At 47.9% G+C, this 24,512-nt stretch overlaps 3 protein-coding genes across 13 annotated transcripts in view; 2 read left to right on the top strand and 1 right to left on the bottom strand.

Moving 5' to 3' along the window:
* Nucleotides 1–6,741: 6,741 nt before the first annotated feature.
* Nucleotides 6,742–9,584, bottom strand: Sigmar1 (sigma non-opioid intracellular receptor 1). 3 transcript variants are annotated; one of them, XM_008842433.2, is made up of 4 exons: nucleotides 9,356–9,584; nucleotides 8,953–9,153; nucleotides 8,725–8,817; nucleotides 6,742–7,676 (listed from the first exon to the last, which is right to left on the bottom strand). In XM_008842433.2, the coding sequence occupies exons 1-4, from the start codon at nucleotides 9,504–9,506 to the stop codon at nucleotides 7,414–7,416; spliced, it is 708 nt and encodes a 235-aa protein (XP_008840655.1). In that variant the 5' UTR covers nucleotides 9,507–9,584; the 3' UTR covers nucleotides 6,742–7,413. The 3 variants fall into 3 exon arrangements, with proteins under 3 accessions (XP_008840655.1, XP_008840654.1, XP_029423850.1); XM_008842432.2 differs by having other exon boundaries at nucleotides 6,742–7,806; nucleotides 9,356–9,575; XM_029567990.1 differs by lacking the exon at nucleotides 8,953–9,153 and having other exon boundaries at nucleotides 6,742–7,806; nucleotides 9,356–9,583.
* A 7,484-nt stretch (nucleotides 9,585–17,068) lies between these two features.
* Nucleotides 17,069–21,062, top strand: Galt (galactose-1-phosphate uridylyltransferase). Of its 8 annotated transcripts, none has more exons than XM_008842429.2 (11): nucleotides 17,069–17,222; nucleotides 17,524–17,693; nucleotides 17,916–17,991; nucleotides 18,075–18,123; nucleotides 18,249–18,378; nucleotides 18,530–18,586; nucleotides 18,749–18,871; nucleotides 19,545–19,677; nucleotides 19,779–19,862; nucleotides 20,460–20,614; nucleotides 20,895–21,062. In XM_008842429.2, exons 1-11 carry the CDS (start codon nucleotides 17,147–17,149, stop codon nucleotides 20,973–20,975), a joined length of 1,134 nt encoding a protein of 377 aa, XP_008840651.1. In that variant the 5' UTR covers nucleotides 17,069–17,146; the 3' UTR covers nucleotides 20,976–21,062. The 8 variants fall into 8 exon arrangements, with proteins under 8 accessions (XP_008840651.1, XP_008840650.1, XP_008840652.1 ...); XM_008842428.2 differs by having other exon boundaries at nucleotides 17,095–17,304; XM_008842430.2 differs by having other exon boundaries at nucleotides 17,168–17,321.
* Nucleotides 21,063–22,900: 1,838 nt separating this feature from the next.
* The window catches only part of Il11ra (interleukin 11 receptor subunit alpha), a 9,767-nt gene continuing 8,155 nt past the window's right edge, over nucleotides 22,901–24,512 (top strand). For both annotated transcript variants that reach the window (XM_017800431.2, XM_008842424.2), the window contains exon 1: nucleotides 22,901–23,003. The gene's annotated coding sequence lies outside the window, so the exon portion shown is untranslated. The remainder of the gene's footprint in view (nucleotides 23,004–24,512) is intronic.

The following is a 24,512-nucleotide window of genomic DNA, read 5'->3' as shown; positions in this document are numbered from 1 at the left end:
CAGGGCCCCGCCCCGCCTCACAAGTCGTGTCCCCCACACCCACACTCAGTGCCCGCCGTTCACACACAAGTAGCCGTGTTCACACACTAACACACCTGATCACAAGTTCAGAGACAATCTCACACACTGTGTTTAAAGGTCTGTTTAGAGGGCCAAGGGCCTGGGCAGACTGTGATCACCGGGGGATCACTACAGGATGCTGGGTTGAATGTGAAGCACCTAGTCAGGACAGAGCTTTCCCTCCCTCCCTGTTAACCTGCTGCCCTCAACTGCAGGTGTGCTACACTTTGTACCCAAGCATGCACATGCCAGTGGACCCACGCGTGTGCACTTACACACTCTGAGCTCTCTGGGTTGACTGCATACCCACAGTAGGATAGACATGTTATGCAGATCTGCAGCCACACATGATTTTGTCATTTTAAAAACCTCTTTTGATTTTAATTATGGATTTCTAAACATATATGGAGGAATGAAGAATGTAATGACCCCAGGCTCTCATCACCTGTTTGTTCAGTGATTTGACAGTTCGTCCATCTTCACATATACTCTCTACCCTTGTGTCCCTGACTTCTATATCTGCATGTCCAGATCCTTCCGGCCAAAGGCCCTGGATCAACCCCACCCCACATATGTCCTGGATGCTTTTCTATATTGGGAGTCCTGATTGGCAGGCCATAATTTCTCCTCTGAACAGCCTGACCCTGTTCCTGTCAGGTAGTCTCATGTTTTCCTAGCTTCTTTCTGTGGCCAAGGAGACTTACCTCCCAAAGACACAAGGGCCACTTTAAGGGGAATGAACAGCAGGTCACTGGGTGATACCTACATGGGTATGAAACTATGTCAAACCCTTTAGTTTTAAGGACCAATTTCAGACCTCACCCAGTGAAACACATATGCCCCACTGCAACCATTCCTGCCTGTGGTAGGAATTTCGGAATGACCTTAACTTCCTGCCTCATCACCTCCCATTCAGTCTGCTCCTCTCAACATCAGCTCACCCTGGCCCATATCACCAGCTCTTCTCACCAGGATCCCATTCTGAGTGCCACCCTCAAGTTTTCCTGACTCCAGTCTCCACCCTCAACAACCTAACTCATGCTTCAGAGCTAAGTCCTTGTCTGCTGTGGCCATCCCTGGCCATGCTGAGGCTCAGCCCACTCATTCCTTTGGCTAGTCTCAGTGCCCCTCCCCTCAGACATCAGATCTCACAGCCAGTCAACATCCCCTCAACCCCTCCAGTCCTCAGTGATCCACTTCATTACTGAGCCCCCTTCACCCCAAGCCCATGACTGTCTGAAGATGTGCATTCTCCTCTTACAGAGCTAAGCCTTCTTCCCTTCTATGCCCCACCCTATGCTGGGCTTACAAAGGTGCATTAGTGCAGATAGTGACTGCACAGAGGCAGACAGTCATGTCCTGTGGGTGCTGTGGATGACTAGAGGGCAAAGGGTAGAGATGTAGGAACTCTGGTGTGCCCAGCTTGCTCATTTTCCCCCACTTTCCACTGTTTTCTCAGAGGTGCTTAGAGAGAAATGCAAGATTCCTCCTGGAAAAGTAGGAACTGGCTTGGGGAAATTCTTTTTGTAGGGCCTAGAGTTAGGGGGAATGGGCAGCCCCCTCAAATTAAAAATCAAGCAGTGTCAACCCACCTTTGGGGTCTGAGCCAGAAGAACTATAATATGGAAGGTCTGAAGGAAAGGAATAAGTCTGACTGGGACCTTATATTAAAGGAAAGGCTGCTACTTACACCCACCATACACAGGCTGGACGTATTCCTCACACAGATAAGACAAACAGACCTAGATCTTAGAAACCAACGTTTGAATCATCAAGCATGTGTTTACTGAATACTTTATGACAGGTACTTTTGGGAACAGACGTGAATAAAGCAGTCACTGTTATATGCTATTATTACAGTGGGGGAGATATATATTATGTCAGATGGTAGTATGTATCATGAAGAAAAATGTGGCTGGAGCTGGGTCTGGTGGCACAGACATGAAACTCCAGTAACTCAAGAGGTTGAGGCAGGAGGGTCACCAAGTTAAAGGCTTGTCTTGGCTACAGAGTTCAAGGCCAACTTGAGCAACTTGGTGAGACCCTGTCTCAAAATAAAAAGTAAAAAGATGGCTAGCGATGTAGTTCAATGGTAGTTTGCCTAACACACATAAGGCCCTCAGTTCAATCCCTAGTACCAGGAGGAAAAAAAGTGATTGTATTAGGGGCATAGAAAGGGAAGGGCTGGTCACCTATCTGGCATGTAGCTAATTATTGCTCTCCCCAATTTAGCAGCTTAGAACAACAAATGCTTATTTTCTCACTTTTCTGTGGCCAAGGATCCAAGAATGGCTTAGCTGGGATGCTGCAAGCCCTTGCTTATGAGGTGTTTATTAATTGTTTTTCTGGTTACTGTGCTAAAATACCTGGTAAAAGCAACTTAAGGAAAGGTTTATTTTGGCTTACAGTGAGAGGGTACAGCCCATTGGCAAAGAAGTCATGGGGGTAGGAGTGTAAGGCAGCTGGTCACATGGTATCTACAGTCAGGGAGTATGTATGAATACTGGTGCTCAGCTCACTTTCTCCTTTTTTATTCAGTCTGGAATCCCGGGTCATGGAATGGTATCCACATTCAAGGTGGATCTTTTAGGCTCTGTTAAACCATTCTGGAAACATTAGGCACACCCAGAGGTATGTTTCATGGTGATTCTAAATTCCATCAAGTTGATAATGAAGATTGAAGTTGTAGTAAAAATGTTCTAAAGGCTGGAGAAGGGAAAGAAAGCCATTGAAAATGTCTCAGAATAAATGTCTGCCTCTGGCTTTTGTGGGAAGTCTCCACTGAAGATGATCAATGGATGATGGTGTCTTGGACCAGGCTGAAAACAGCAGAAATGGTAAGGATATAGACACTATTTTAATATTAAGACAGGGTCTTACATGCCAGACATGGTGGCCCATGCCTTTAATCCCAGTATTCAGGCGGCAGAGGCAGGCAGATCTCTGTGAGATGGAGGCCAGCCTGGTCTACATAGCGAGTTCCAGGCCAGCTGGGGCTGCAGGGAGATCCTGTCTCAAAAAGACAGAAAAAAAAAAATACAGGGTCTTACTATGTAGTACAGGCTGGCTGACTCTGAACTCACAATCCTCCTGCCTCTCTGTGCTGGGATTACAGTCATGTGACACAATACTCAGAGAAATCTGGATGTTTTGTTTGTTTTTAAATATTTTATTTTTTTTTATTTTATGTGTATGAATGTATTGCCTACATGTATGTGAGTGTACCCGTGTCGTGCAATGCCACGGAGGTCAGAAGAGGGCTTTGGATTCCCCTGGAACTGGAGTTAAGGATGGTTCGTAGCCACCATGTGGGTGCTGGGAATCGAATCCGGGTCCTCTGTAAGAGCAGTCAGTGCTCTTACCTGCTGAGCCATCTCTCCAGCCCTGAAGTCTTGATGTTTTAAAGATGAAACTGAAGATTGGTGGATGGTTTGGATGTGGGTTGTGAGACCATTAAGTGTAGAAGGATTCAAAAGGGTTTAGTCTGAGACATTAAAGACCATATGGTGGTAGTAACTGGAAGAGAAATCAGTTTCCTTTGAATCTTGTAAGTTTGAAACACCTATTAAACAACCAAGTGGAGACACTGAGTAAAGGGAGTAAGATATCCAAAGCTGGAGCTCAGGGAAGTGATTAAGGCTTAAGAGAGATTTGGAGGTGAAGATATGTAGATGTTATTATTTTGTGTTATATGTAAGTGCTGAGGCTAGAGAAAGACACCGTGTCCTCCTCCATCACTCTCTGCCTTATTCCTTCGAGACAGGTCTCTCACTGAACCTGGAAGTAGGCTGTTGGCCAGCTAGCCCCAGCAGTTGTCTTGTCTCCACCAACGTAGCAGGTGGATAGCCACCTGCTTTTTATACGGATGGTAAGATCTGAATTCAGGTCCCCATATTGGCACAGCATGCACTCTTACTCACCGAGTCATCTCTCTAGGCCCTGCAGGTGGCATTTAAAGTCATGAAATAGATGAGATCATTTGGGAAGGGGTATAGACTGAGATGAGGTATATGCAAGTCTTGTGAAGTCAGAGGTTGAAGAGATAGGATCTGTAAGTGAATTAATAAAGAAAAAAAAAGTGTTCTCGAAGCCAAATGTGTTTTAGGAGTTAATAACTGTGTTAAAAGAACACAGGGGGATTGTTCCATGGTAGAGCGTAGAATGTGGTCTTGGCCTGCACAAGGCATTGGGTTCGATCCTCAGTATCAATAAAAAGAAAAAAATTTGAGAACTATGAACTGATCACTAGCCTTAACAACAGAGATGGGAGTGGGTCTGGGAGCACAGTTTTTTGTAGGAGGGATAATAGGGGACATTTGGATATCCCTGAGACATGTGCTCTGAACTAGAAGCAGAACTGGTTACCATGTAGGGGAAGTCCTCTAAAATCAATAGAGAGGCTTCAGCCAGGGCCTGTCACAGTCAACATGGTGGTAGTGAGTTGGGGAAAGGCATCAAGATGGCCAGCTTGCCTGAGTTTCACATTCATTCAAGGCCATGCATTTAGATTTCTTTTTTTAATATTTTTTGAGACAGGGCCTATATATCCCTAGGTGATTTGGAGTTCACTATGTAGGCCAGGCCTTGAACTCACAGAGATATGCCTGCCTCTGTCTCCCAGGTGCTGGGATTATAAGGCATACACCACCACGCCTGGTCACACATTTAGATTTTAAAAAGTTCATTATTTTTATTTTATGTATATGAGTGTATTGCCTGCATGTGTGTAAGTGCATCTGTGTCACACAATGCTCTTGGGAGGTCAGAAGAAGGTGTTGGATCCTCTGAAACTGCAGTTATGGATGGTTGTTAGCCACCATGTGGATACTGGGAATCAAACCTGGGTCCTCTGCAACAGCAGCCAGTACTCTTAACCACTGAGCCATCTCTCCAGCCTCCTAGACTTTAAAAAATATTTTGTTTTTATTTTTTATTTTTTTGGTCTTTTCGAGATAGAGTCTCCCTGTAGCCCCAGCTGGCCTGGAACTCATTATATAGACCAAGCTGGCTTTGAACTCACAGAAATTCACCTGCCTCTCTCAAGTGCTAGGATTAAAGGTATGTGCCACCACGCCCAGTTTATTATTTTTATGTGTGAGTATATTGCCTGCATGTGAGTGCACCCATGTCATGCAATGTCCATGGACGTCAGAAGAGGGCACCAGATGCCATGGTACTGGCTGTTAGCTGCATATGGGTGCTGGGAATTGAATCTGGCTCCTCTGCAAGAGCAGCCAGTGCTCTTAACTGCTGAGCCATCTCACTAACCCCACATTTAAAATTTGTGTTTGTTTTTTGAGACACGATCTCAATATGTAGACTAGGCTGGCCTTGAACTCATGAAAATCTACCTACCTCTGCCTCTGGAAGACTGGGATTAAAGGCCTGAGTCACCAAGCCCAGCTTTTGATGCTATTTTCAAGTAAGGTTATACCATGTGGACTTTTGTATTTGTGTTCTATAGAATGCCAAAGCTTAAATATTAATCTGCCAAGAATCCTAAAACATGAGAGTGGTCTGGGTCTTACTCAACTTATGTAGGGCCAGGATGAAGGTGAGGGAAGCCTGGTGCCTATGGGGCAAAAGAAGCCAAGAGCAAGATCCTTAGGAACAAGTGTGCTTTCAGCACTATCTGCCTCATCCTACCAGGCACTGTGCCTGGTTCCTGCCCCAGAGCTCCCACACAAGTGCTCTCAGAGTGGAGAAACTCTTCCTCTAGGGGAGTACACACCATACTCTGGGAACCTAGTGGGAAAAAAAAAAACAGCTGACAACACTGATGATTGTTTCAGCTCAAATGTGGGAGCACAGTGCCACCCCATGGCCATCTAGGGCTGGATTCTCAGGACCATCCCCAGGATTGACCCACCAGAATACACACAGAACCCCTCACTGGGGTCTCAATTTCTCATATTCACAACTGTTTTCTGAATTCAGGAAAACTAATCTCTGCAGATGCAACCCAGTAAGCTGGAGACCCAAGAAGCTGTCTAGAGACGGGGCTGTAACTTGGTGAAGTGCTTGCCTAGCATGAACAAGTCCCTGGGCTTGAGCCCCAGTACCCTAACATGCCAATAATCCCAGGACTCAAGTGGAGGCAGGAGGACCAGAAGTTCAAGGTCATTGTCAGCTACACGTAGTAATTTTGAGGCTAGCCTTACATTTAAAAACAACGAAGTAAGATATGGTGGTATACACCTTTTAGTCCCAGCACTTGGGCAGAGGCAGCTAGATCTCCAGAAGATTGAGGCCAGCCTGTCTACATAGTGAGTTTCAGGCCAGCTGGGGCTACAGGGAAACCCTGCCTCAAAAAGACAAAAACAAACGGGTTGGAGAGATGGCTCAGCAGTTAAGTATACTGGCTGCTCTTGCAGAGGATTTAGGTTCTATTCCCCGTACCCATATGGCAGCTAACAACCATCCATAACTCCAGTTCCAGGGTATCTGACACCCACTTTTGACCGCCATGGGCACTGCATGACCTGGGTGCACTTATATATGTGCAGGTATAAACATAAAATACATGCATACCCATAAAATAAAAACAAAAGTGCTGCTTTCTTAGACATATATGGTCTCTTCTGTCCAAAATTAGTCTTATAAACTAGATTTTACAGGAGAGTCCTTTCTGAGGTGCCCCCAGGAGTCAGCAGCCTTTCCCTGCTCAGACACACAAAGAAATTGAATTGTTTAACAAGTTTTTATTGACAGAGATGTAGACAGAGAACACAGCAGAACTGTCTGGAAACTGATGGGTGTGCACATACACACAAAGCCTTCTTTTGGTCAGAGATGGCTCCTTTGACCCAGGCCCACTTTTCCAGGTCCTCTCCTCAGTGGCCAGCCCTGGATGTAGGGCGGCAGCTTTCCCATCATACCCCCAAAGGAAAGATAGGGGTCTCTGAGATAGAGGACCTTTCTTCAGCATTCTGTACATTCCTCTGCTTTCCCAGCTAAGTTGGTTGCTGAGGGTATGGGGGACAAGCCACAGGGGCACTTGCATAGCAGGGGAATGGAATGGCAATAAGGCATATGGTGAGAAAAGGGGGGATGAAGGGGAAGGGTATCATAGCTGCAGGTCGAGAGGGCCTCCAAAGGGCAGCTCTTCTTTTCCCTCACCTGAGATGGACTGAAGAGTCAGAGTGAGGCAGAGTGGAAGATCTATCTCCATCCTAACCCCCAGAGCCCTCAATGCTGGTAGGAAGCTCTGGAAAGGCCTGAGTCAGTGAGTCAAGCTTGTGATATGTGTTCACATATGACTAGCCCCCTTGGTATATACGTAGAGGACCCTCTCTGGATGGATGTGAGTGCATGATCTTGCAGTACACACAGGTCTTCAGCCATCTCTATGTCTCATTTGTTCCCAAAGAGCTCTGTGTACATGTATAAGCATGTATGTCCTTCCTCATACAGCAGGAATTTAATATTTGCATTAATATGCACGTGGCTCCAATAAGTGGATGTGTGTGGGCCTGCCCGTGCCTTTCCATCCACAGGTCCTTCCTTCAGGCCTGGCTGGTCAGGGGTCCTGGCCAAAGAGGTAGGTGTTGAGCTCAAGCCGGAGGCCCCGGGCATAGGCGCGAAGGGTATAGAAGAGGGTGAGGAAGTCCTGGGTGCTGAAGACAGTGTCAGCCAGAGCAAACGCCAGGGTAGATGGAATGACTCCTCGGCCGTACTCCACCATCCATGTGTTTGGTCCCCACTCCACAGCCGTTGCCTCTCCAGGCCCATGCACAACTGTCTCTCCTGAGGGGACAGGGAGTACCCAAAATGAGGAGCCCAGCTCTGCCCTGGTCTTCTACTGTTGCATATCCCTGTCTTATGTGCTCTGTCTAAGGCTGGGGAATGTAGAGACAACTTCAGGAAAGGAAAGAGCTCTATCCTACTGGCCTGGCTTCCCATTCAGAGGGGAAAGAGACCCAGATGCCCACTAAATATTCTGTAGCTATGGAGTCACCTGGTCTATATCCTCTTGGGGGAGGCCATGGAGGGCTACCCATCTGGCCACGCAAGTCATGGGCATCTGCATTCCCAATGCTCACTCATGTCAGTGGAAATTTTGCTAAACTTGAGCTGGATTGGTTTGACAGAGAGGGGTGGTTACCAAATTTGTCAGACTTCCTGAGAAATGCAGCTGTCCAATCACAATGCCTGCATGCTTACACTTAACCTCACACTCAAGTCCAAAGCTGTTTTTTCCTTTTCTATCCATAGGTCTATTAAAAAAAAAAAAAAAAAAGGCTGGACATGGCACTTGGGAGGCAAAAACAAGGTGGATCTCTGTGAGCTCCAGGTCAGCCAGGGCTATAGTGAGACCCTGTCTCAAAAATAGCAAAAAATAAAAAACCTAAACTGTCTCACTATTTTATAAAAATAGGACAGGAGACAACTATTTGTCTCAGCTTTTGGGTGAGTATGTTTCTTACTACTGTCTCCGAAATAACTGCTGCAATAATGGCCGGGTAAAATAGTTTCCAGGCAGATAAAACTCAGACCGGAAGCTGTTGTTTTGTTTCCCTTTAACACAGGAAAGGGTCAGGGTCCCTCAGCTCTACCCCAACCAACCACCTGTGGCTTACCAGGGAGAGAAGGAATCTCCAGGGATGGCCTTCTTAACATGGTTCTTCCCTAGCTTGGGCCTCCCTCCCCCCGACAGTCTCTTACCTGGGTAGAAGACCTCACTTTTGGTGGTGCCCTCTCTCCACTGGTGGAACGTGCCAGAGATGATAGTGTCGGAAATCTCAGCCCAGTAGCGCCCTGAGTGACAATCAGAAATGGACACCGACCATCAGGGTATCCTTGTCTACACACGGTCCAGCCAAACCTCAGAAAAGAGTACTCTGGCCCCAGTACTGACCCAGCTTCCCAATCCCGCCCTCCGCCAGCACTGACCCGAATGGCCACGGGAGCCCAGGGCGGTGCCGAAGAGCAGCACGTACTCAGACAGCGAGGCGTGCAAAAGGCACATAGCGCCCATCCAGCCGCCCGCGTTCACAAACACCCACTGCAGCTCCTCGTCGGGCAGCACGTGCCCTGGGTGCAGCCGCCGCAGCTCCACGATCAGCCGAGAGAAGGCCAGCTCATGGTCCAGCCCTGATGGAGACCGGAGCGGTGGAGTCAGAGCCAACCCCGGCCGGGGCTGGGGTGGGGGGGAGGCTCCCGGGGCCGGGACTGGGGTAGGGGGAGGCGCCCGGGGCCGGGACTGGGGTAGGGGGAGGCGCCCGGGGCGGAACCTGGGGAAGGCGCCCTGGGAGCCCGCAGCCGGGTGCAGCCCGCCCGCCCAACTCTGGCTCACCCGCGTACTGCCGCGCTAACTGCGCGATCTCTTCGCGCTGGAAGACAAAGCTCTGCGTACCCAGCCAGAGCCAGACGACCTGGGTCAGCACCGCGGCGGCAGCCAGAATCAGGGCGAGCCATGCCCACCGCCGGCCCACGGCCCACTGCATACCGGCGGGAAGGCTGGCACCAGCTGGGAGTCGGGGCGGAGTTCGCTGAGCCTCAGAGTCCGCCGGACTCCACCCCCGCCACCTCCGTGGTATGGCTCGGCCCCGCCAATCGGAACGCCCGCCCACGCTAGCACCGCCCTGGACTGAACCATTTGCTGGTGGGGAGAGCAGAAGGTTGGTGCAGGCGGCACCAGGTGAGGGGGCGGGGCCGAGCCGCCCTCGGAAGTTCTGTCTGGGTGTCTCTTAGCGCCACGCCCCGTCGGGGTTGGGGGGAGCTGCGGGAAGACCTAGAATGGAATGGCCCCCTGGGCTGGCGAGCCCAGTAGAGTTTTCTAGGAGTCGCGATTGCTAGGACCCGCTTGGGCTGGCACAGAAGCTGGGCCTTCCAGAGGCGGGGACACCTGCTCGGTGTCTTTAAGACAGAGAAGGGCATGCCAGCTGATGGGACCATTCCAAGAGCCAAAGGGGAGAGACAACTGGATTCATGCCATTCATCCTTAGTTAGGAAGCACAAACAATGTGAAAGGCCTTGTAAACCAATGGGAAGTTCATCCACAGGAGAACTATGGCATTAGATTTTGCCACAGAGTGGTACAGGCTACACAGGGGAGGGGAGCAAAATTCGGCTAGAGTTCAAGTAAGAGAGAAGGCTATGTCAATGGAGATAGAAATGAACCTGGTGTCGTGGCACCCGCCTTTAATCTTGGCACTCTAAAGGCAAAGGGAAAGGTAGGCAGATCTCTGTGAGATCTAGGCCAGCTTGGTCTACAGAGTTCCAGGTCAGCTAAGGCTGTTTGAGACCCTGTCTCAAAACTAAAAACAGGGACTGGAGAGATGGCTCAGTGGTTAAAAGCAATGACTGCTCTTTCAGAGGACCCAGGTTCAGTTCCTAGCACCCACGTGATGGCTAGCAACCCCTGTAACGCCAGTTCTAGGGGATCCAACGCTCTCTCCTGACCTCTACCGGCATTGTATGCAAGGTGCACTTACATATATGCAGGCAAAACACTCATATACATAAAAATAGATAATAAATAAATAAATAATAAATAAATAAATAAATACAGAGAAATGAGCTTGAAAACAGAACTGGCAAATTTTATTCTTTTCTTCCTGGAATACTTCCTCCTCCAGCTTCCACCCTACCCCTTCCTCTTACTTGACTAAGTCTTGTTTATGTCTACTGGGCAGTTGAGTGTCCACATTTAGAGCACAAATCTAGTCTGGAGACAGAGAAATCTATTCAGGCAACAGATATTGCTTCTATGGGACCAAGTTCTGCAGTGAGGACTGGGGATATGGCTCAAAACAATGCAAGCTTGGTCTCATTCTTCCATACAGATCTCATTGGGTATCTTATAGAAAAGATGGTAATTAAAGCCTAAAAACTAACCAGGCCTGGTGGGACCTGATTATAATTCCAGCTATTCAGGAGACCGAGGCAGGAAGATCACAATTTCAAGGCCAGCATGGACAACTTTATCAGATCTTGTCTGAAAAGAATTTAAAAATTATAAAGGGACTGGGGATACATCTCAGTAGTAGCAGTGGTCTAGCATGAGTAAGGCCCTAAATTCAATCCCCAGGACTATGCTAGACCAACAACAAAAACCCTAAGACTTACACCAGGCATGGATTCATATACTTGTAATCCAAGTAGTCAGGAAAACTCCCTGAGGTAGGAGGGTCCAGAATTCAAGGCAGGTCTGGGATACATAATTCAAGGATAGCCTGGGATATGCAATCCAAGGCTAACCTGGACAATATAGCAAGACACTGTCTCAAGCAAAACAAGGTAATACTAAAACCTGAAAACTTGGGAGGGAGAATTGAGTAAAGCCAAGGATAGAGCCCCCTAGAAAATACCAACAACAATAAGAAAAAGAAACAGAAAAAAGAACGAAAATACCGACAATCAAGGAATAAGCAGAGGTAGAAGAGACTAAAACAGAAAAGAAGGGGGAGAAAAGCTGGATGTGGTGGCACACAGGTTTAACATCAACACTCAGGAAACAAAGGCAGGTAGATCTCTGCGTTTGAGGCCAGCCTGGTCAACATAGTGAGTTCCAGGCCAGCCAGGGCTGTTTCAAAAATAAGAAAAGAAAAAAAAAAAAAAAAAAAAAAGAAAGAAAAAGAAAGAAATAAACTCTGGGGGTTGGAGATGGCTCAGTGAGGAACTGAGTTTGAATGTTCAATGAGACTCTATCTCAAAGGAGTAAGGCAGAGCATGATAGAGCAGGAAACCCATTATCTTCTTCTGGCCTCCAGAAGTGCACACACAGGCAAGTACACACAGACACATATGCACATGCACCACACACACACACACACACACACACACACACACACACTAATCCATTAAGGGCTGGGCATGGTGGTGCACATTTTTAAGCCCAGCACTTGAGAGGCAGAGGGAGGTGGATCTCTGTGAGTTTGAGGCTAGCCTGGTCTACATAGTGAGTTCCAGGCCAGCTGGGGTTTCAGGGAGACACTGTCTCAAAAAGATAAAAAAAAAGACCAACTCCTCCCCCAAACCCCTAATCTATTAAAAAAGAAAACTCTGAATCTGAACTGTCTAGGTTCAGACCTTGACTCTTGCCATCAAGAGATTATATGATCTTGGACAAATCACAAAAATTTCTATAACTCAGCTGTCTTTTTTAAAATTTTATTTTATTTATTATTTTAATTTTATGTGTATACATGTATTGCCTGCATGTATGAAAGTGCACCCATGTCTTGCAGTACCCCCAGAGGACAGAAGAGGTCGTCGGATCCCCTAGAACTGAAGTTCTGGACAGTTGTTAGCTGCCATGTAGATGCTGGGATTTGAACCTGGGTCTTCTGCAAGAGAAATCAGTGTTCTTAACCACTGAGCCATCTCTCCAGCCCATGACTCAGTTTTCTTATCTGTAAAATAGAATAAATAAAAGTACTTGCTTCATAGTACATACCTTCATTATGATAATTATTAAATGAATTAATATATTTAAAGCAATTAGTGCCTGGCATATGGTCATCATTATATGTATAGTTAGGTAAAGAAAACATAAAGGGAGTTGGGAGTGGTAGCACACCCTGTAATCCCATCCCAGCACTTGGGAGGTAGAGGCAGAAAGATCAGGAGTTCAAGGTCATTATCAGCTATAGAGCCAGACTGGGCCATATGATACCATATCAAAACAAAACAAAACAAAACAGGATCTGGAGAGATGGCTCAGAGGTTAAGAGTACTGGCTGCTCTTACAGAGGACCTCCAGTTCAGTTCCCAGCATCCACATGGAGGCTACCAATTGTAACCCCAGTTTCTTTGGGCCTCCACTGGTATTGCATGCACAGGTGCACTTACATGCAGTCAAAATACTCATACACATAAAATAAAAATAAAATAAATTTAAAATAATTAAAACAAACCACCACCACCAACAAAGGAACTAGAAGAGATTAGCTCCCTACATGAGACCAATGGAATGAGAGGTTAATACAGTTAAATATGATTGAGAGCGTCAATAAGATGATGGGAGTGGTCATTAGAGTTCTCAGTAGGGCCTGTGACAGAGACATTTCCTTTTGCTCTTGGGCAGTCAGAGTACATTCCACAGTCTATTCTGTAGTTAGGACCATGTAATTTTGTTCTAGGCAATGAAGTAGAGGTAAAAATGCTGTATGAACTTCCAGGTCTGGCTTCAAAAAATATGTGAAATTCTTTGTGTTCTCTCTCTTCTTCTTCAGCTCTTACCATAGTTATAGAGGACCTATAGAATTCTAGGTAGAGATTTCAGAAGCCTTGAGGAATAGAGCCACTAGACAGATGGATCTCTGAATGCTGAATGGAACAAAGCTTCCCCCACTCCAAACACACACACACACACACACACACACACACACACACACACACGCACACACACGCACACTACTGAGCTTTGAAAGTTACAGCAACTAAGCTTATTTACTCCTGAGTAATGCAAGGTCAAAAACATGTTGCAATATACTGTGCAGTTGAAAGTAAAGACTGGGTTGCCAGGCGTGGTGGCGCACATCTTTAACGCTAGCAGAGGCAGGCGGATCTCTATGAGTTCAAGGCCAGCCTGGTCCACATAGCAAGTTCCAGGCCAGCTGGGGCTACAGGGAGACCCTGTCTCAAAAACAAAAACAAAAACAAAAAACAACAAAAAAACTCCCAAAACAAAAGTAAGACTGGGAAGATAGACTATGGTAGTTTTGTTTGTTTTGTTTTGAGAAACTAGTGGAGAATGAAAGGTTGAGGGAACATGTTTCTATATTGCCTCTGGCTTCTGTGGCACTCCTCAGTGACCATTCTCCATGATGGCTGAGACCCCTTAGATAAGTCCCTTTTTTGTCTTTCTCCACCAAGTTTTTCATAAAGAAATTTCATCTTCTTAGCCTCTTCTATTAGCTGTACTGTATATAGCAACATGTCTCTTGCCTTATTAATTAGGGTAAGTAATCTTAGTTGCTGTGACAATCCCCAAACTCCATGGCAAACAATACCTAGAGTTCAGGGGACCCCTCTATAGCAGGTTTCTGTCCTTCATTCCAAGAAGAAATGTTTTCTGACACTATCCCCTATCTGGTCTTTCAGAAAGCTTTTTCAGAAAGCACACCCCATTAAAAAAAATCCTAGGCTTTGAGGGACTTCAGGAGGGAACTAGGGATGAGTGTGACAGCATCCTCTTCTCAAATGTCATAGCTGAGAATATACCTCTGGGAGGGAAAAGGTCAGGTAGGCCCCATCTAGACCATTCTCCTCTTCCTGGAAAAAGGGCTTGGGAAGAAATAGAGAGAGGAGATGCATGGAGAGGTTCCTGAAGGGTGTCAGGAGTCAGTTGGCATGATCTAGAGAGTAGCATTAAATTAAGCACTGGTGTTCCTGAGTAAATGGTGCTTCATACTCTAGTCACTCAAAGGCAGCGGATAGGGTAGAAAAGCAGATCCCTATCCCCCCCACCCCCACCCCGAGTTGTACTGTGAGCACTAGTAGAACTGGTAAAGCTCCTCTTTCAGTCCCTGCTCTCTGCTCTCTGCTCTCTACCTAATGGCTTCTTCAGATTCCAGGCAGAGGATTACAGGACAGAGATCAGGTAAATGTACAATGACCCGATTTTTACAGCTTAGCTGTCAGTATACAGGGCTCTGCCCAGCCCTGCTTGGGAGAGGGGCCTCTCTGCTGTGGTTCAGCTCCTTCCTAGTTCACAGGGTTTCTGTCCTGCATCCCACTGAAGTCTCAGAGGCCTCTCACAGAACTGGGAATTTTCTTAGGGTCTAGGGGTATAGATCAGCAGTAGAGAACTAGCCTTGCGTGCTCAGGGCTCTCGGTTTTATTCTCATGTGCTGCCAAAGAAACAAAATCCTCAAATTTCAGCTTATTCCTCTGTTCTTCACTGTGAAATAAGGAAGAGGTTTAGAGAGTATTTAGATGGCTCTTTTGATATGCCAGGGGAGGAATTACCCCTAGTTCCACATATTGAGAGAGTCAATAAAATAATGGGAGTGGTCAAAAGATTTCTTGGTAGGGACATGCAGCAGAGACATTTCCTTTCAGGAGATGGAAGCAGGAGGATTAGGAGTTCAAGATCATGCTTTTACATATAGAGTTCAAGACCAGTCTGGGATACGTGATGTAAGAAACATTAAATATTAATCTTTTCATTCAAACCCTGTAAAATTTGGTTTATGACAAGGAATTCTAATCTTTCAATTCCACCACACCCTGTATGTTTTTTGTTTAAGGAAAACCCTGATGCCTTCCTGAACCTGATGGCCTGGGGCAGTGGAGCTCTTCCCCCTTCCTTTGCTTCCATTCTTTTAAACTAGCTAACAGAGAAAATTAAGTCAGACCCCAGTCAATGGAGAAAAGACATAGTATTCTTTTTTTTGATCTTTTTGAGACAGGGTCTTCCTCCTTGAACTCACAGAGATCCACCTGCCTCTGCCTCCCAAGTGCTGCACACAGGGCATCTGTATGAGCCACACAGAGTCTAGGTGTCTGTACATGGTTCAAATGTTCAATAAAAATGATGTCTTCTGGACATGACATGACCATTACACTTATGAACTCACTGCAGTTGCAGCTGTGGTTAGCTGCACAAGACTTGAACAAGGCTGCGCCCATCAGGGCTGGAGAGATGATTCAGTAGTTAAGAGTACTGGCTACTCTTTTTCTAAAAAAACCTTTTTAAAAAATTTTTATTTATCATTTTTATTCTCTGTGTATGAGTGTATTGCCTGCATGTATATGAGTACACCCGTGTTGTGTTGTGCAATGCTGTGGAGGTCAGAAGAGGGCTTTGGATTCCCCTGGAACTGGAGCTAAGGATGGCTCCCAGCCACCATGTGGGTGCTGGGAGTCGAACCGGGGTCCTCTAGCAAGAGAAGTCAATGCTCTTAACCGCTGAGCCATCTCTCCAGCCTTTCTTTCTTTTTCTTTCTCTCCCTCCTCTCTCTCTCTCTCTCTCTCTCTCTCTCTCTCTCTCTCCTCTTCTTTCTTTTAAAAATGTGTTTGAGTGTATTGCCTGCATGTATGTAAGTGCACCCGTTTGGTGAAATGCTGGAGGAGGACAAAAGAGGGTGTTGGGTCTCCTGGAACTGGAGTTACAGATGGTTGTTAGCCACCATGTGGGTACTGGGAATCCAACCCAGGTCCTCTGCAAGAGCAGCCAGTGCTCTTAACTGCTGAGCGTTCTCTCTAGCCCTGGAGTACTGGCTACTCTTACAGACTAGGGTTCAGTTCCCACATGGTGGCCAACAACTCTGTAACTCCACTTCCAAGAGATCAGCGCCTTCTTCAGACCTCCACAGGCATTGCATGCACGTGGTGTACTTACATGCATACAAAACACTCGTACATATAAAAATTTAAAAAAATCTTTTAAAGATTGGGTTCCTCTGCCGGGTGTGGTGGTGCACGCCTTTAGTCCCAGCACTCGGGAGGTAGTGGTAGGCGGATCTCTGAGTTCAAGCCAGCCTGGTCTACTTAGCGAGTTCTAGGACAGCTGAGGCTACAGGGAGACCCTGTTTCAAAAAGACCAAAACACCAACAAATGGATTCATCAATATTTATCATGTATGGGGAAAGGGCTCATGAGGCTCCACCCCTCCCTGAGGGATGATTGACAGTTAATGGTTGCTGGCCGGAGGGGTATCGTTTTCTTCGGTTTGTGCAGCTGATAAGTTCCAATAAATACCCCCCATCCTCATTCAGGCAACTCTAATTAAACTCAGTGGGTCACAAAAAAAAAAGTAGGAGGGGGACTTGTTGGGAAGAAGAAAGGTTTAACACGCGCGAGTGTGCGTGTGTGTAAGAGAGAGCGAGAGAGAGCAAAATTCCTTATATAAGTGTTTGAAATGTCCTTCCTCCAAGTAAATAGTTGCTGAATAAATGGCAGATGAAAGAGTACAGCAAAGAGGTCTTGCTTCTTGGAGAGAAGAAGAGAAGCTGAAGGAGCTGGGGATCATCACATCCACGGCATTTGGCCGTCCTGAGCCCCGCCCAAGTGGCAGGCTGGCCTCTCTGGCAGTCACGTGCTGGCGGCTAGCCAATCATCGGGGCGGGCGGGCCCGGTGGCTCTGGACCTCTGAATGAGGCCAGGCAGACATTCCAGAAGAACTCCGGTGGCGTCATGTCGCGCAGCGGAAGCGGTCCTGAGGCGCCGGCGTCGGAGGGGGACGACCCGGCAACCACCTTCCGGGCGAGTGGTAATTGCAGGGCGGCCGGAACCCGCTGGGACGCCGAGCCGTGCCTTCCTCCTCCTTAGAACTTTCTCCACCCAACTTCAAGGTCTGCGAGTCCACCGGGTACAAAGCTCGCAGGGCGAGAGGAGGAGGGGCTGCAGGCCTCCTGGCTCTGCAAAGTTCATTTCTTTAACTCCTGGCCTTCAGCCTTTAGATCCTAGAAACCCTGGCACACAGAGCGCCCTGAGCCTGGGCCTGCCTGTGGCATGACAGCCGGGGTAGCGGGGGACTGAGCTTGGCTGACCGATCTTGACTGTCTCCCCAGAACATCAGCATATCCGCTACAACCCGCTCCAGGATGAGTGGGTGCTGGTATCAGCCCACCGCATGAAGCGGCCCTGGCAAGGGCAAGTGGAACCAGTGCTTATGAAGACAGTGCCCCGCCATGACCCACTCAACCCTCTGTGTCCCGGGGCTACACGGGCCAATGGTGAGGTAAGCCCACACCCGCAGAAAGGGCTAGAGGGAGTCATTCCCCCTTAGAGCTGCCCTTCATCCACCAGAGGGAGCAGTGCGCCTCCTTTTGGGTCATACCCCTACAAGCCTTTTTATTCCTTAGAATGAGCCTTCGTCACCCCCTTGCAGCCTGTAGCCCTTGGAAGCCCACCAGATGGCAATATGGGGCAGCAGGTATTTCTAGTCCTTCCTTGTCAGTAGGTGAATCCCAACTATGATGGCACCTTCCTGTTTGACAATGACTTTCCAGCATTGCAGCCTGATGCTCCGGATCCAGGTATCATTCTAACCATTGTTGGGGAGAAGGGAGACTGGACCTATTGGGGAAACGTGCTACAGAGGGACGTCTCTTTATCTTAGGACCCAGTGATCACCCGCTTTTCCAAGCAGGGGCTGCCCGAGGAGTTTGGTAACTATGGATTTCCCCTCTTACAATCTTTGGCCCAGCGTTGAAGATGAAGACCTGGAGGTTGGGCCCTGTCCCTAGCAGCCAATCCCTATCCCTATGTCATCCCTTCCCCACTCACCACCTAGTAAGGTCATGTGCTTCCACCCCTGGTCGGATGTGACGCTGCCACTCATGTCAGTACCCGAGATCCGAGCTGTCGTGGATGCATGGGCCTCAGTCACAGAAGAGCTGGGTGCCCAGTACCCTTGGGTGCAGGTCTGTGAGGTTCCCCCTTGCCCTGGGAAGTCAGGGAGGGGGGGTGCAACTTTGGCTCAGGGGAGTAGCATTCCTGTTTCCATAGGGTGTGGTCAGGAGGGGTTGACTTGATGGCTTTTTGACTATTATATCTTTTCACCTCTACGAATAGATCTTTGAAAACAAAGGAGCCATGATGGGCTGTTCTAACCCCCACCCCCACTGCCAGGTAAGTGTGTCAAGGGTTATAATGGCTTTCTTGGAGGAGTCCAAGCCAGCACTATTGGCTGGGGAACTAGATTAAGTAATGGGACAAAAGAAATACACCAGTAATGTGGAAACTTAGAGGTGAAGGACTTGCCTGCTCTTCTATGTTCTTGCCCCTTGACAGGTGTGGGCCAGCAGTTTCCTGCCAGATATTGCCCAGCGTGAAGAGCGGTCCCAGCAGGCCTATCACAGGCAGTATGGAGAGCCTCTACTACTGGAGTATGGCCACCAGGAGCTCCTTAGGAAGGTGAGAGAAAGCCAGGCCCTGTGCCCCCAGGGAGTCTCTAGCTTGCTTTCTTCTTTTTTGTGTTTTAGGTCTTTTTGAGAAAGGTATCCCTAGCTGGCCTGGTACTCACTATGTAGACCAGGCTGGCCTCCATTTCACAGAGATCCACTTGCCTCTCTCCCTCCCAAGTGCTGGAAATAAAGGCATGTGCCACCATGCCTGGCTGAAGTCTCTAGCTTTCTTACCCCTAAAGAGAACTCTGTGAAGATGGATAGGACACTAGCAGTCATCTATGTTGGCTTAAGCTACAGTGGTAGAGAGAGTCCACCAGACTCTTTTTTTTCCTTCTTCCCCTGATATTTGCTATATCATCCTCCTGCACCCCAACCACCTTTTTTTTTTCCCTAACTACCCTTTAAAAAAATATTTTATTTACTATTTTTATTTTTTATGTATATGAGTATATTGTCTGCATGTATGTAAATGCACCTGTGTCATGTAGTGCCTGTGGAGGTCAGAAGAGGGCACTGGATCTCTTGGAAGTAGAGTTACAGATGGTTGATAGCTGTCATGTGGGTGCTGGGAACCTAACCCAGGTCCTCTGTAAGAGCAGCCAGTACTCTTAACTGCTGAGCCATCTCTCCAGTCCCCCAACTATGTTTTTTTAAACCTCATTTCCATTCTGTGTGTCCAGGAACGTCTGGTCCTAACCAGTGAGCACTGGCTAGTGCTGGTCCCCTTCTGGGCAATGTGGCCATTCCAGACACTACTGCTACCCCGGCGGCATGTGCGGAGGCTGCCTGAGCTGACACCTGCTGAACGTGATGGTGAGGCTCCTAGCTTGGACCCTGGAGCTGGGTGCTGGATGGAATGGCTCTGATAGAACCAGCACCTAGTTCCCAGGCTGAAAGTCAGACTCTGATTCCAGATCTAGCCTCCATCATGAAGAAGCTCTTGACCAAGTATGACAACCTATTTGAGACATCCTTTCCCTACTCCATGGGCTGGCATGGTAAGGCTTTTGATATTGGTGTAACCCCAGCACTATTTTGGGGCTCTCAGCTCAGGGAGCTACAGTCTCCATCAGGCATTGAAACATTTGGTGGGGAAGTGTCCAGAGCAGGAGTGCTGGGACTGAAGGTGGACAGCAAACTAGGTAAAACTGTCACCACAGTGCTCCTTAATCCTGGGCTCTTCCTTGGTGGAGAGTACTGGGAGATGTAGTGTTCAGATGCCTAGCCTAGTTTGGGGAGGGGCTTGACTGAAGACCTGAGAAAGGGCTTTTCTTTCTTTCTTTCCTTCTTTCTATTTACATACATATATGTGTATGTATATATATATAGATATATATATATATAATATATATATTTATTTAATGTGTATTGCCTGCATGTATGTAAGTGGACTTGTGTTGTGCAATGCCCATGGAGGTCAGAAGAGGGCATTGGATCCCCTGGAACTGGAGTTATGGGTGGTTCTTAATCGCCATGTGGGTGCTGGGAATCCAACCTGGGTCCTCTGCAAGAGCAGCCAGCACTCTTAACCACTGAGCCGTCTCGCCAGCCCTGAGAAAGGACTTTTCATACTATCTCTGGCTTCTTCTTGTTAGGGGCTCCCACAGGAGTAGAGGCCGGAACTGCCTGTGACCATTGGCAGTTGCATGCTCATTACTACCCTCCTCTCCTGCGCTCTGCTACTGTTCGGAAATTCATGGTTGGCTATGAAATGCTTGCCCAGGCTCAGCGAGACCTCACCCCTGAACAGGTCAGGATTCAAGGGCATCCTGGGTCTTCAGGTCTCCTTATTTCTCCCTATTCCTTCAAGAGATCCCACCAATTATGACCCTAAGAATCCTCAGAAAAACTGAAGCATTTCTAAGGACTCACTTGCTGCTCACCTCCATCCTCTAGTGACTCCAGCAATCCTTGTCATCAGTCTCCCAATCCCATGGGCCTGCCTTCGGTATCTCTGGGGTACTCAGAACTCCATACCACCATTCTGGATGCCTGTTACTGTCCCTGATTGTCCCTTGTCCCCCTTCTAGGCTGCAGAAAGACTAAGGGCACTTCCTGAAGTGCATTATTGCCTGGCACAGAGAGACAAGGAAGCAGCAGCCATCGCCTGATCGTGATGACAGCATAGCCTTTGAATCCTTTGGCCTAAGAGAACTGGGGCAGATGTGACATCAATAAAACTGCATCTCAAACTTTAACATGTTTTCTGACTCCAGAGTGTGAACTCTTAACATTCAGGGATTTAAGGGTAAAGGCTAAGTGTAATTAAGACTACTTATTCTTGCCTACAGAAGTGCAAAAATTTGATGTAAAAATTCCCTCCCAAGCCAGACATGGTGGTGCATGCCTGTAATTCTACCACATGGAGGCTGAGGTAGAAGGACTGTGAATTTGAGGCCAGCCTGGGGTACTTAAGACCCTGTGTCTAAAACTAAAACCAAGCTGAGCTCAGTGGCATAGGCCTGTAACCCCAGCTACTCTGGAGGCTAAGGCAGAAAAATTTGCAAGTTCAAGGGCAGCCTTGACAGCCTAGTAAGATTGTCTCAAAACAAAAGGTACAAAGAGGGCTGGGGAAATAACTCAAATATTTAGATAGAGTGGCTCTCTGATATGTGAGGCCCTAGATCAATCCCCAGTATGTTAAAAAAAAGAAATTCAACCTCAAATCTCTGAACACAATATTCAATATTAGGGCTATGGATTCTCTTACTTGTGATACAAACATTCTAGTTTAAAAGGGTGTTTTAAAATCCTGTGTTCTTAGCTGTGGTTATGTCTTTGGGAAGGCCAAAGCCTTGTTTGTCACTGAGCCTGGTGTCAGCTCACCAGGCTGGAGATCAAAGTTTATGGGGAGAGGGTAAGCAGAATCCTGGTTCCAGTGGTCAGTGGTTAGACCCTGGGCTGTTGGCCAGAACCCTGGCTTTGTGAGTGGCTACAGCTTGACTCTGTTCCAGCCCACAGGGGCTAAAGGGGCGGACTGGGAGTGTGCATGTGGCTTTGTGTCCTTGGCTTTCTCAGACTCCCACGTGCAGAGTATGTAGCTCTAGTATCCTATGCTACAATTGCACAGGGCAGAAAACAGTGCTAGGCAGGGAAGAGATAGCTAGAGGTAGCCCCAGGGCCTAGAATAACTCCGAGTCTACCCACTCCTCTCTGGATCTGTTTTCCCTGTGATAGTGGAGGAACAACAGGTTGTGATTCAGGAGACCAGATGCTACATGATGTCCCCCAAGTTTTAAGGTGAAGGTGTGGGTTGTGAGTAACAGAAGACAGCCAGAATGCTTTTGATATATTCTTTCCCCAGGGGAACTGAGTGTTAGGGTTGGGACAAGCCTGAACCTGACCTAAAAGAACCCTGGTTGCCCTGCCTTCCAGTCTAGGGTTGGTTTTCTTGACATCTTGGAGGGCAGGTGCCTGTGATTTGAGAATATTGCTTGGGTCTAGAAGAATGGACAAGTAACCATCTCCCTTGAGGATCTCTGGGTTGGTACCTGGTTTCCTAGGGCATACACAAACACCCCCTAACTTAGTGCCTTTTTGCATTTGGAATCAGCTGGAGAGTTTAAGAAAGAATAGTGGTGTCTGGTGCAGCACGCAGAGGTGCAGAGATTCTGATTTAACTGGTACAGGATGGGACCTGGTTGTTATAAAAGCACAATATTTACAAAAGTTTGAGAACTATACCAACTCTTCTCCTTCCCTATCTTATCTGGAGTCAGGGGCACCTTCAACTAATCCAGTCACCTGCCCAGTGGTTCCATAGCCCTGAACTTGAGGCTTTGTTTGTGGACAGCCGAGAGGGGAAAGGCCTAAGCACTTTCAGTCCTGTGGTCCCAGGGAGGACAGGCCTGGTCCAGAGTGCCTAGGAATGCAGCTTCAGGATCTGTACTCCTACAATCCTACTCTGGCACCCTCTTCTCCCTCTCGGACGGGACAGGAAGTGTCCAGAGGAGGTGGGGGTGGAAGTGATTGGCAGTTGGAGGCGCCAATGGGCCGAGAGCCCCCCCCCCCGTTTAACCTCTCCCCTTCCATTGGCGACTGGACGGAGCCGCCCCCACCGTGGGTGCCCGAGGCGGGAGGGAGAAGAGACCCAGGCAGAAGGCGAGGGCGGAGGGCGCTGGCGGCTGTTGCCGCTGAAGGTGAGGCCTGCCGGGGCGGGCGGTGTTGACTCCCAAGTCTTGCCAAGAGGAGGCGGGGCAGGGTGGTGTATAATCCAAGGGCCCGGAGTGACTGATGGACTGCTGGTGTGTCTGTGTGTGACGATTGTCAGCGTGTATCCGTACCCGGTGTCATTTGGTGCAACCGTCAGCTAATGTGACTGCGTGTGAGCGTGTGCTGGTCTGCATGCGCCTGAGCAGTGATGGGAATGTGAGATTAATGGGCCGGTTTTAGTGAGATATGGTTGTATGTTTGTGTGTGTGAGAGGGAATGTTTAGGAAAGGTCTCTGTGGGGGTCTGCCAGTGTGAGAGTGATTTTTGTGTAGCAATGTGTGACTTCAGAAGTAGGGTAAGGGTGAGACTTGTGACTATGTGTGTGTTCTGTGTCCTAACCTAGGCCATAGGGGAAGGTAGTTGTGTTAATGTATTCTGGGACTGGTTTGATTATTGAGGGAGACTAACTTTTCTACTTAGACTGCAGCAAGACAGATCCATCCCCAACCCACATGGCTGCCTTTATTCCTTTGCTCAAGAGCTGATGGGGCTGAGGATGTAGCTCCGTGATAGAGTGGTTGTCTCGCATGAGCCAGGGCCTGGGTTCCATCTACAACACTGCCCCCACCCCCCAAAAAAAGTAACATAGCTACTCTTATTTTGTTTGAGACAGGGCCGCATGTATCTCAAGCCTCTGGATTGCTTGGATTATAGGCATGGTCACACATCTGTTTTTATGTGTTGCTGGGCATCAAACGAGGGCATTGTGTATGCTAGGCAAGCACTCCTCCAACTGAGCTGGATCTCTAGGCTCCTGGTCTGCTGCTCTTTATTTTCTCTGTTTTGGTGTCTGACTCAGTTTCTTTGAATTTCTCTGACCCTACGGTTATCTTCCTGGAGATATTTCTATGTCTCCTGACTGCTTTTTCTCCCAGGTGTCTCTATTTCTGCTCTTCTAGTTCTGCTCCACCCCTCATCCCTGCATCCCAACCCCCAGCTCTACTGTACATCTGCTGAACTTCCCTGTTTACCCCTGTGTCTGGCCACCTGAGGGCTTGCAACAGTGGTGTGATGTTGATCTGTGATTGCTCAGAGCACCTGTGAGCACCTCATGTTGAAGTGTTGTTTTAGGGAGTACTGTGACACTTGTCCATCCCCCAGCCCTGGCGGTAAAGTGTAGGTGTCAGTGTGATTGTGAGTATACTGAGATGTGTAAATATGTTTGAGTGTGTCAAGTGTGTCTGTGTCTAAGACCATGCTGCACCTGAGGAAAGTTATTGTCCTATGTATCTGGCACCAAGGGACCAAAGGCATTTCCTGGTGTTGGGGCCTAAAGGGTAGAGGGGTTGTTAGAAATGGATGGAACTTCCAGGGAAGGGGGACCTGGACTTGGGCCTTTCCTTGTATTCCCCAGCCTGAGACCTTTTTTCCCCTGGAAACAGCTGTGCCCTAAGGAAACATTTGTTAGGGAGTGGAAAGAATAGGAATGAGAGTCT

This window comes from Nannospalax galili, unplaced genomic scaffold, assembly GCF_000622305.1.
Source record: "Nannospalax galili isolate Female #2095 unplaced genomic scaffold, S.galili_v1.0 scaffold341, whole genome shotgun sequence".
In the NCBI taxonomy this organism is placed as follows: Eukaryota; Metazoa; Chordata; class Mammalia; order Rodentia; family Spalacidae; genus Nannospalax; species Nannospalax galili.
This window is presented reverse-complemented; position numbering and strand designations above follow the sequence as displayed.

Coding starts and splice junctions, on each gene's coding strand:
- Sigmar1 (XM_008842433.2), bottom strand. CDS start 9,506: ATGCAGTGGGCCGTGGGCCGGCGGTGGGCATGGCTCGCCCTGATTCTG. Junction 9,154..9,355: donor GTTAGCGCGGCAGTACGCGG/GTGAGCCAGAGT, acceptor GGTCTCCATCAG/GGCTGGACCATGAGCTGGCC. Junction 8,818..8,952: donor GGGCTCCCGTGGCCATTCGG/GTCAGTGCTGGC, acceptor ATTGTCACTCAG/GGCGCTACTGGGCTGAGATT.
- Galt (XM_008842428.2), top strand. CDS start 17,106: ATGAGGCCAGGCAGACATTCCAGAAGAACTCCGGTGGCGTCATGTCGC. Junction 17,694..17,915: donor CTACACGGGCCAATGGTGAG/GTAAGCCCACAC, acceptor CCTTGTCAGTAG/GTGAATCCCAACTATGATGG. Junction 18,124..18,248: donor GGGGCTGCCCGAGGAGTTTG/GTAACTATGGAT, acceptor CTCACCACCTAG/TAAGGTCATGTGCTTCCACC.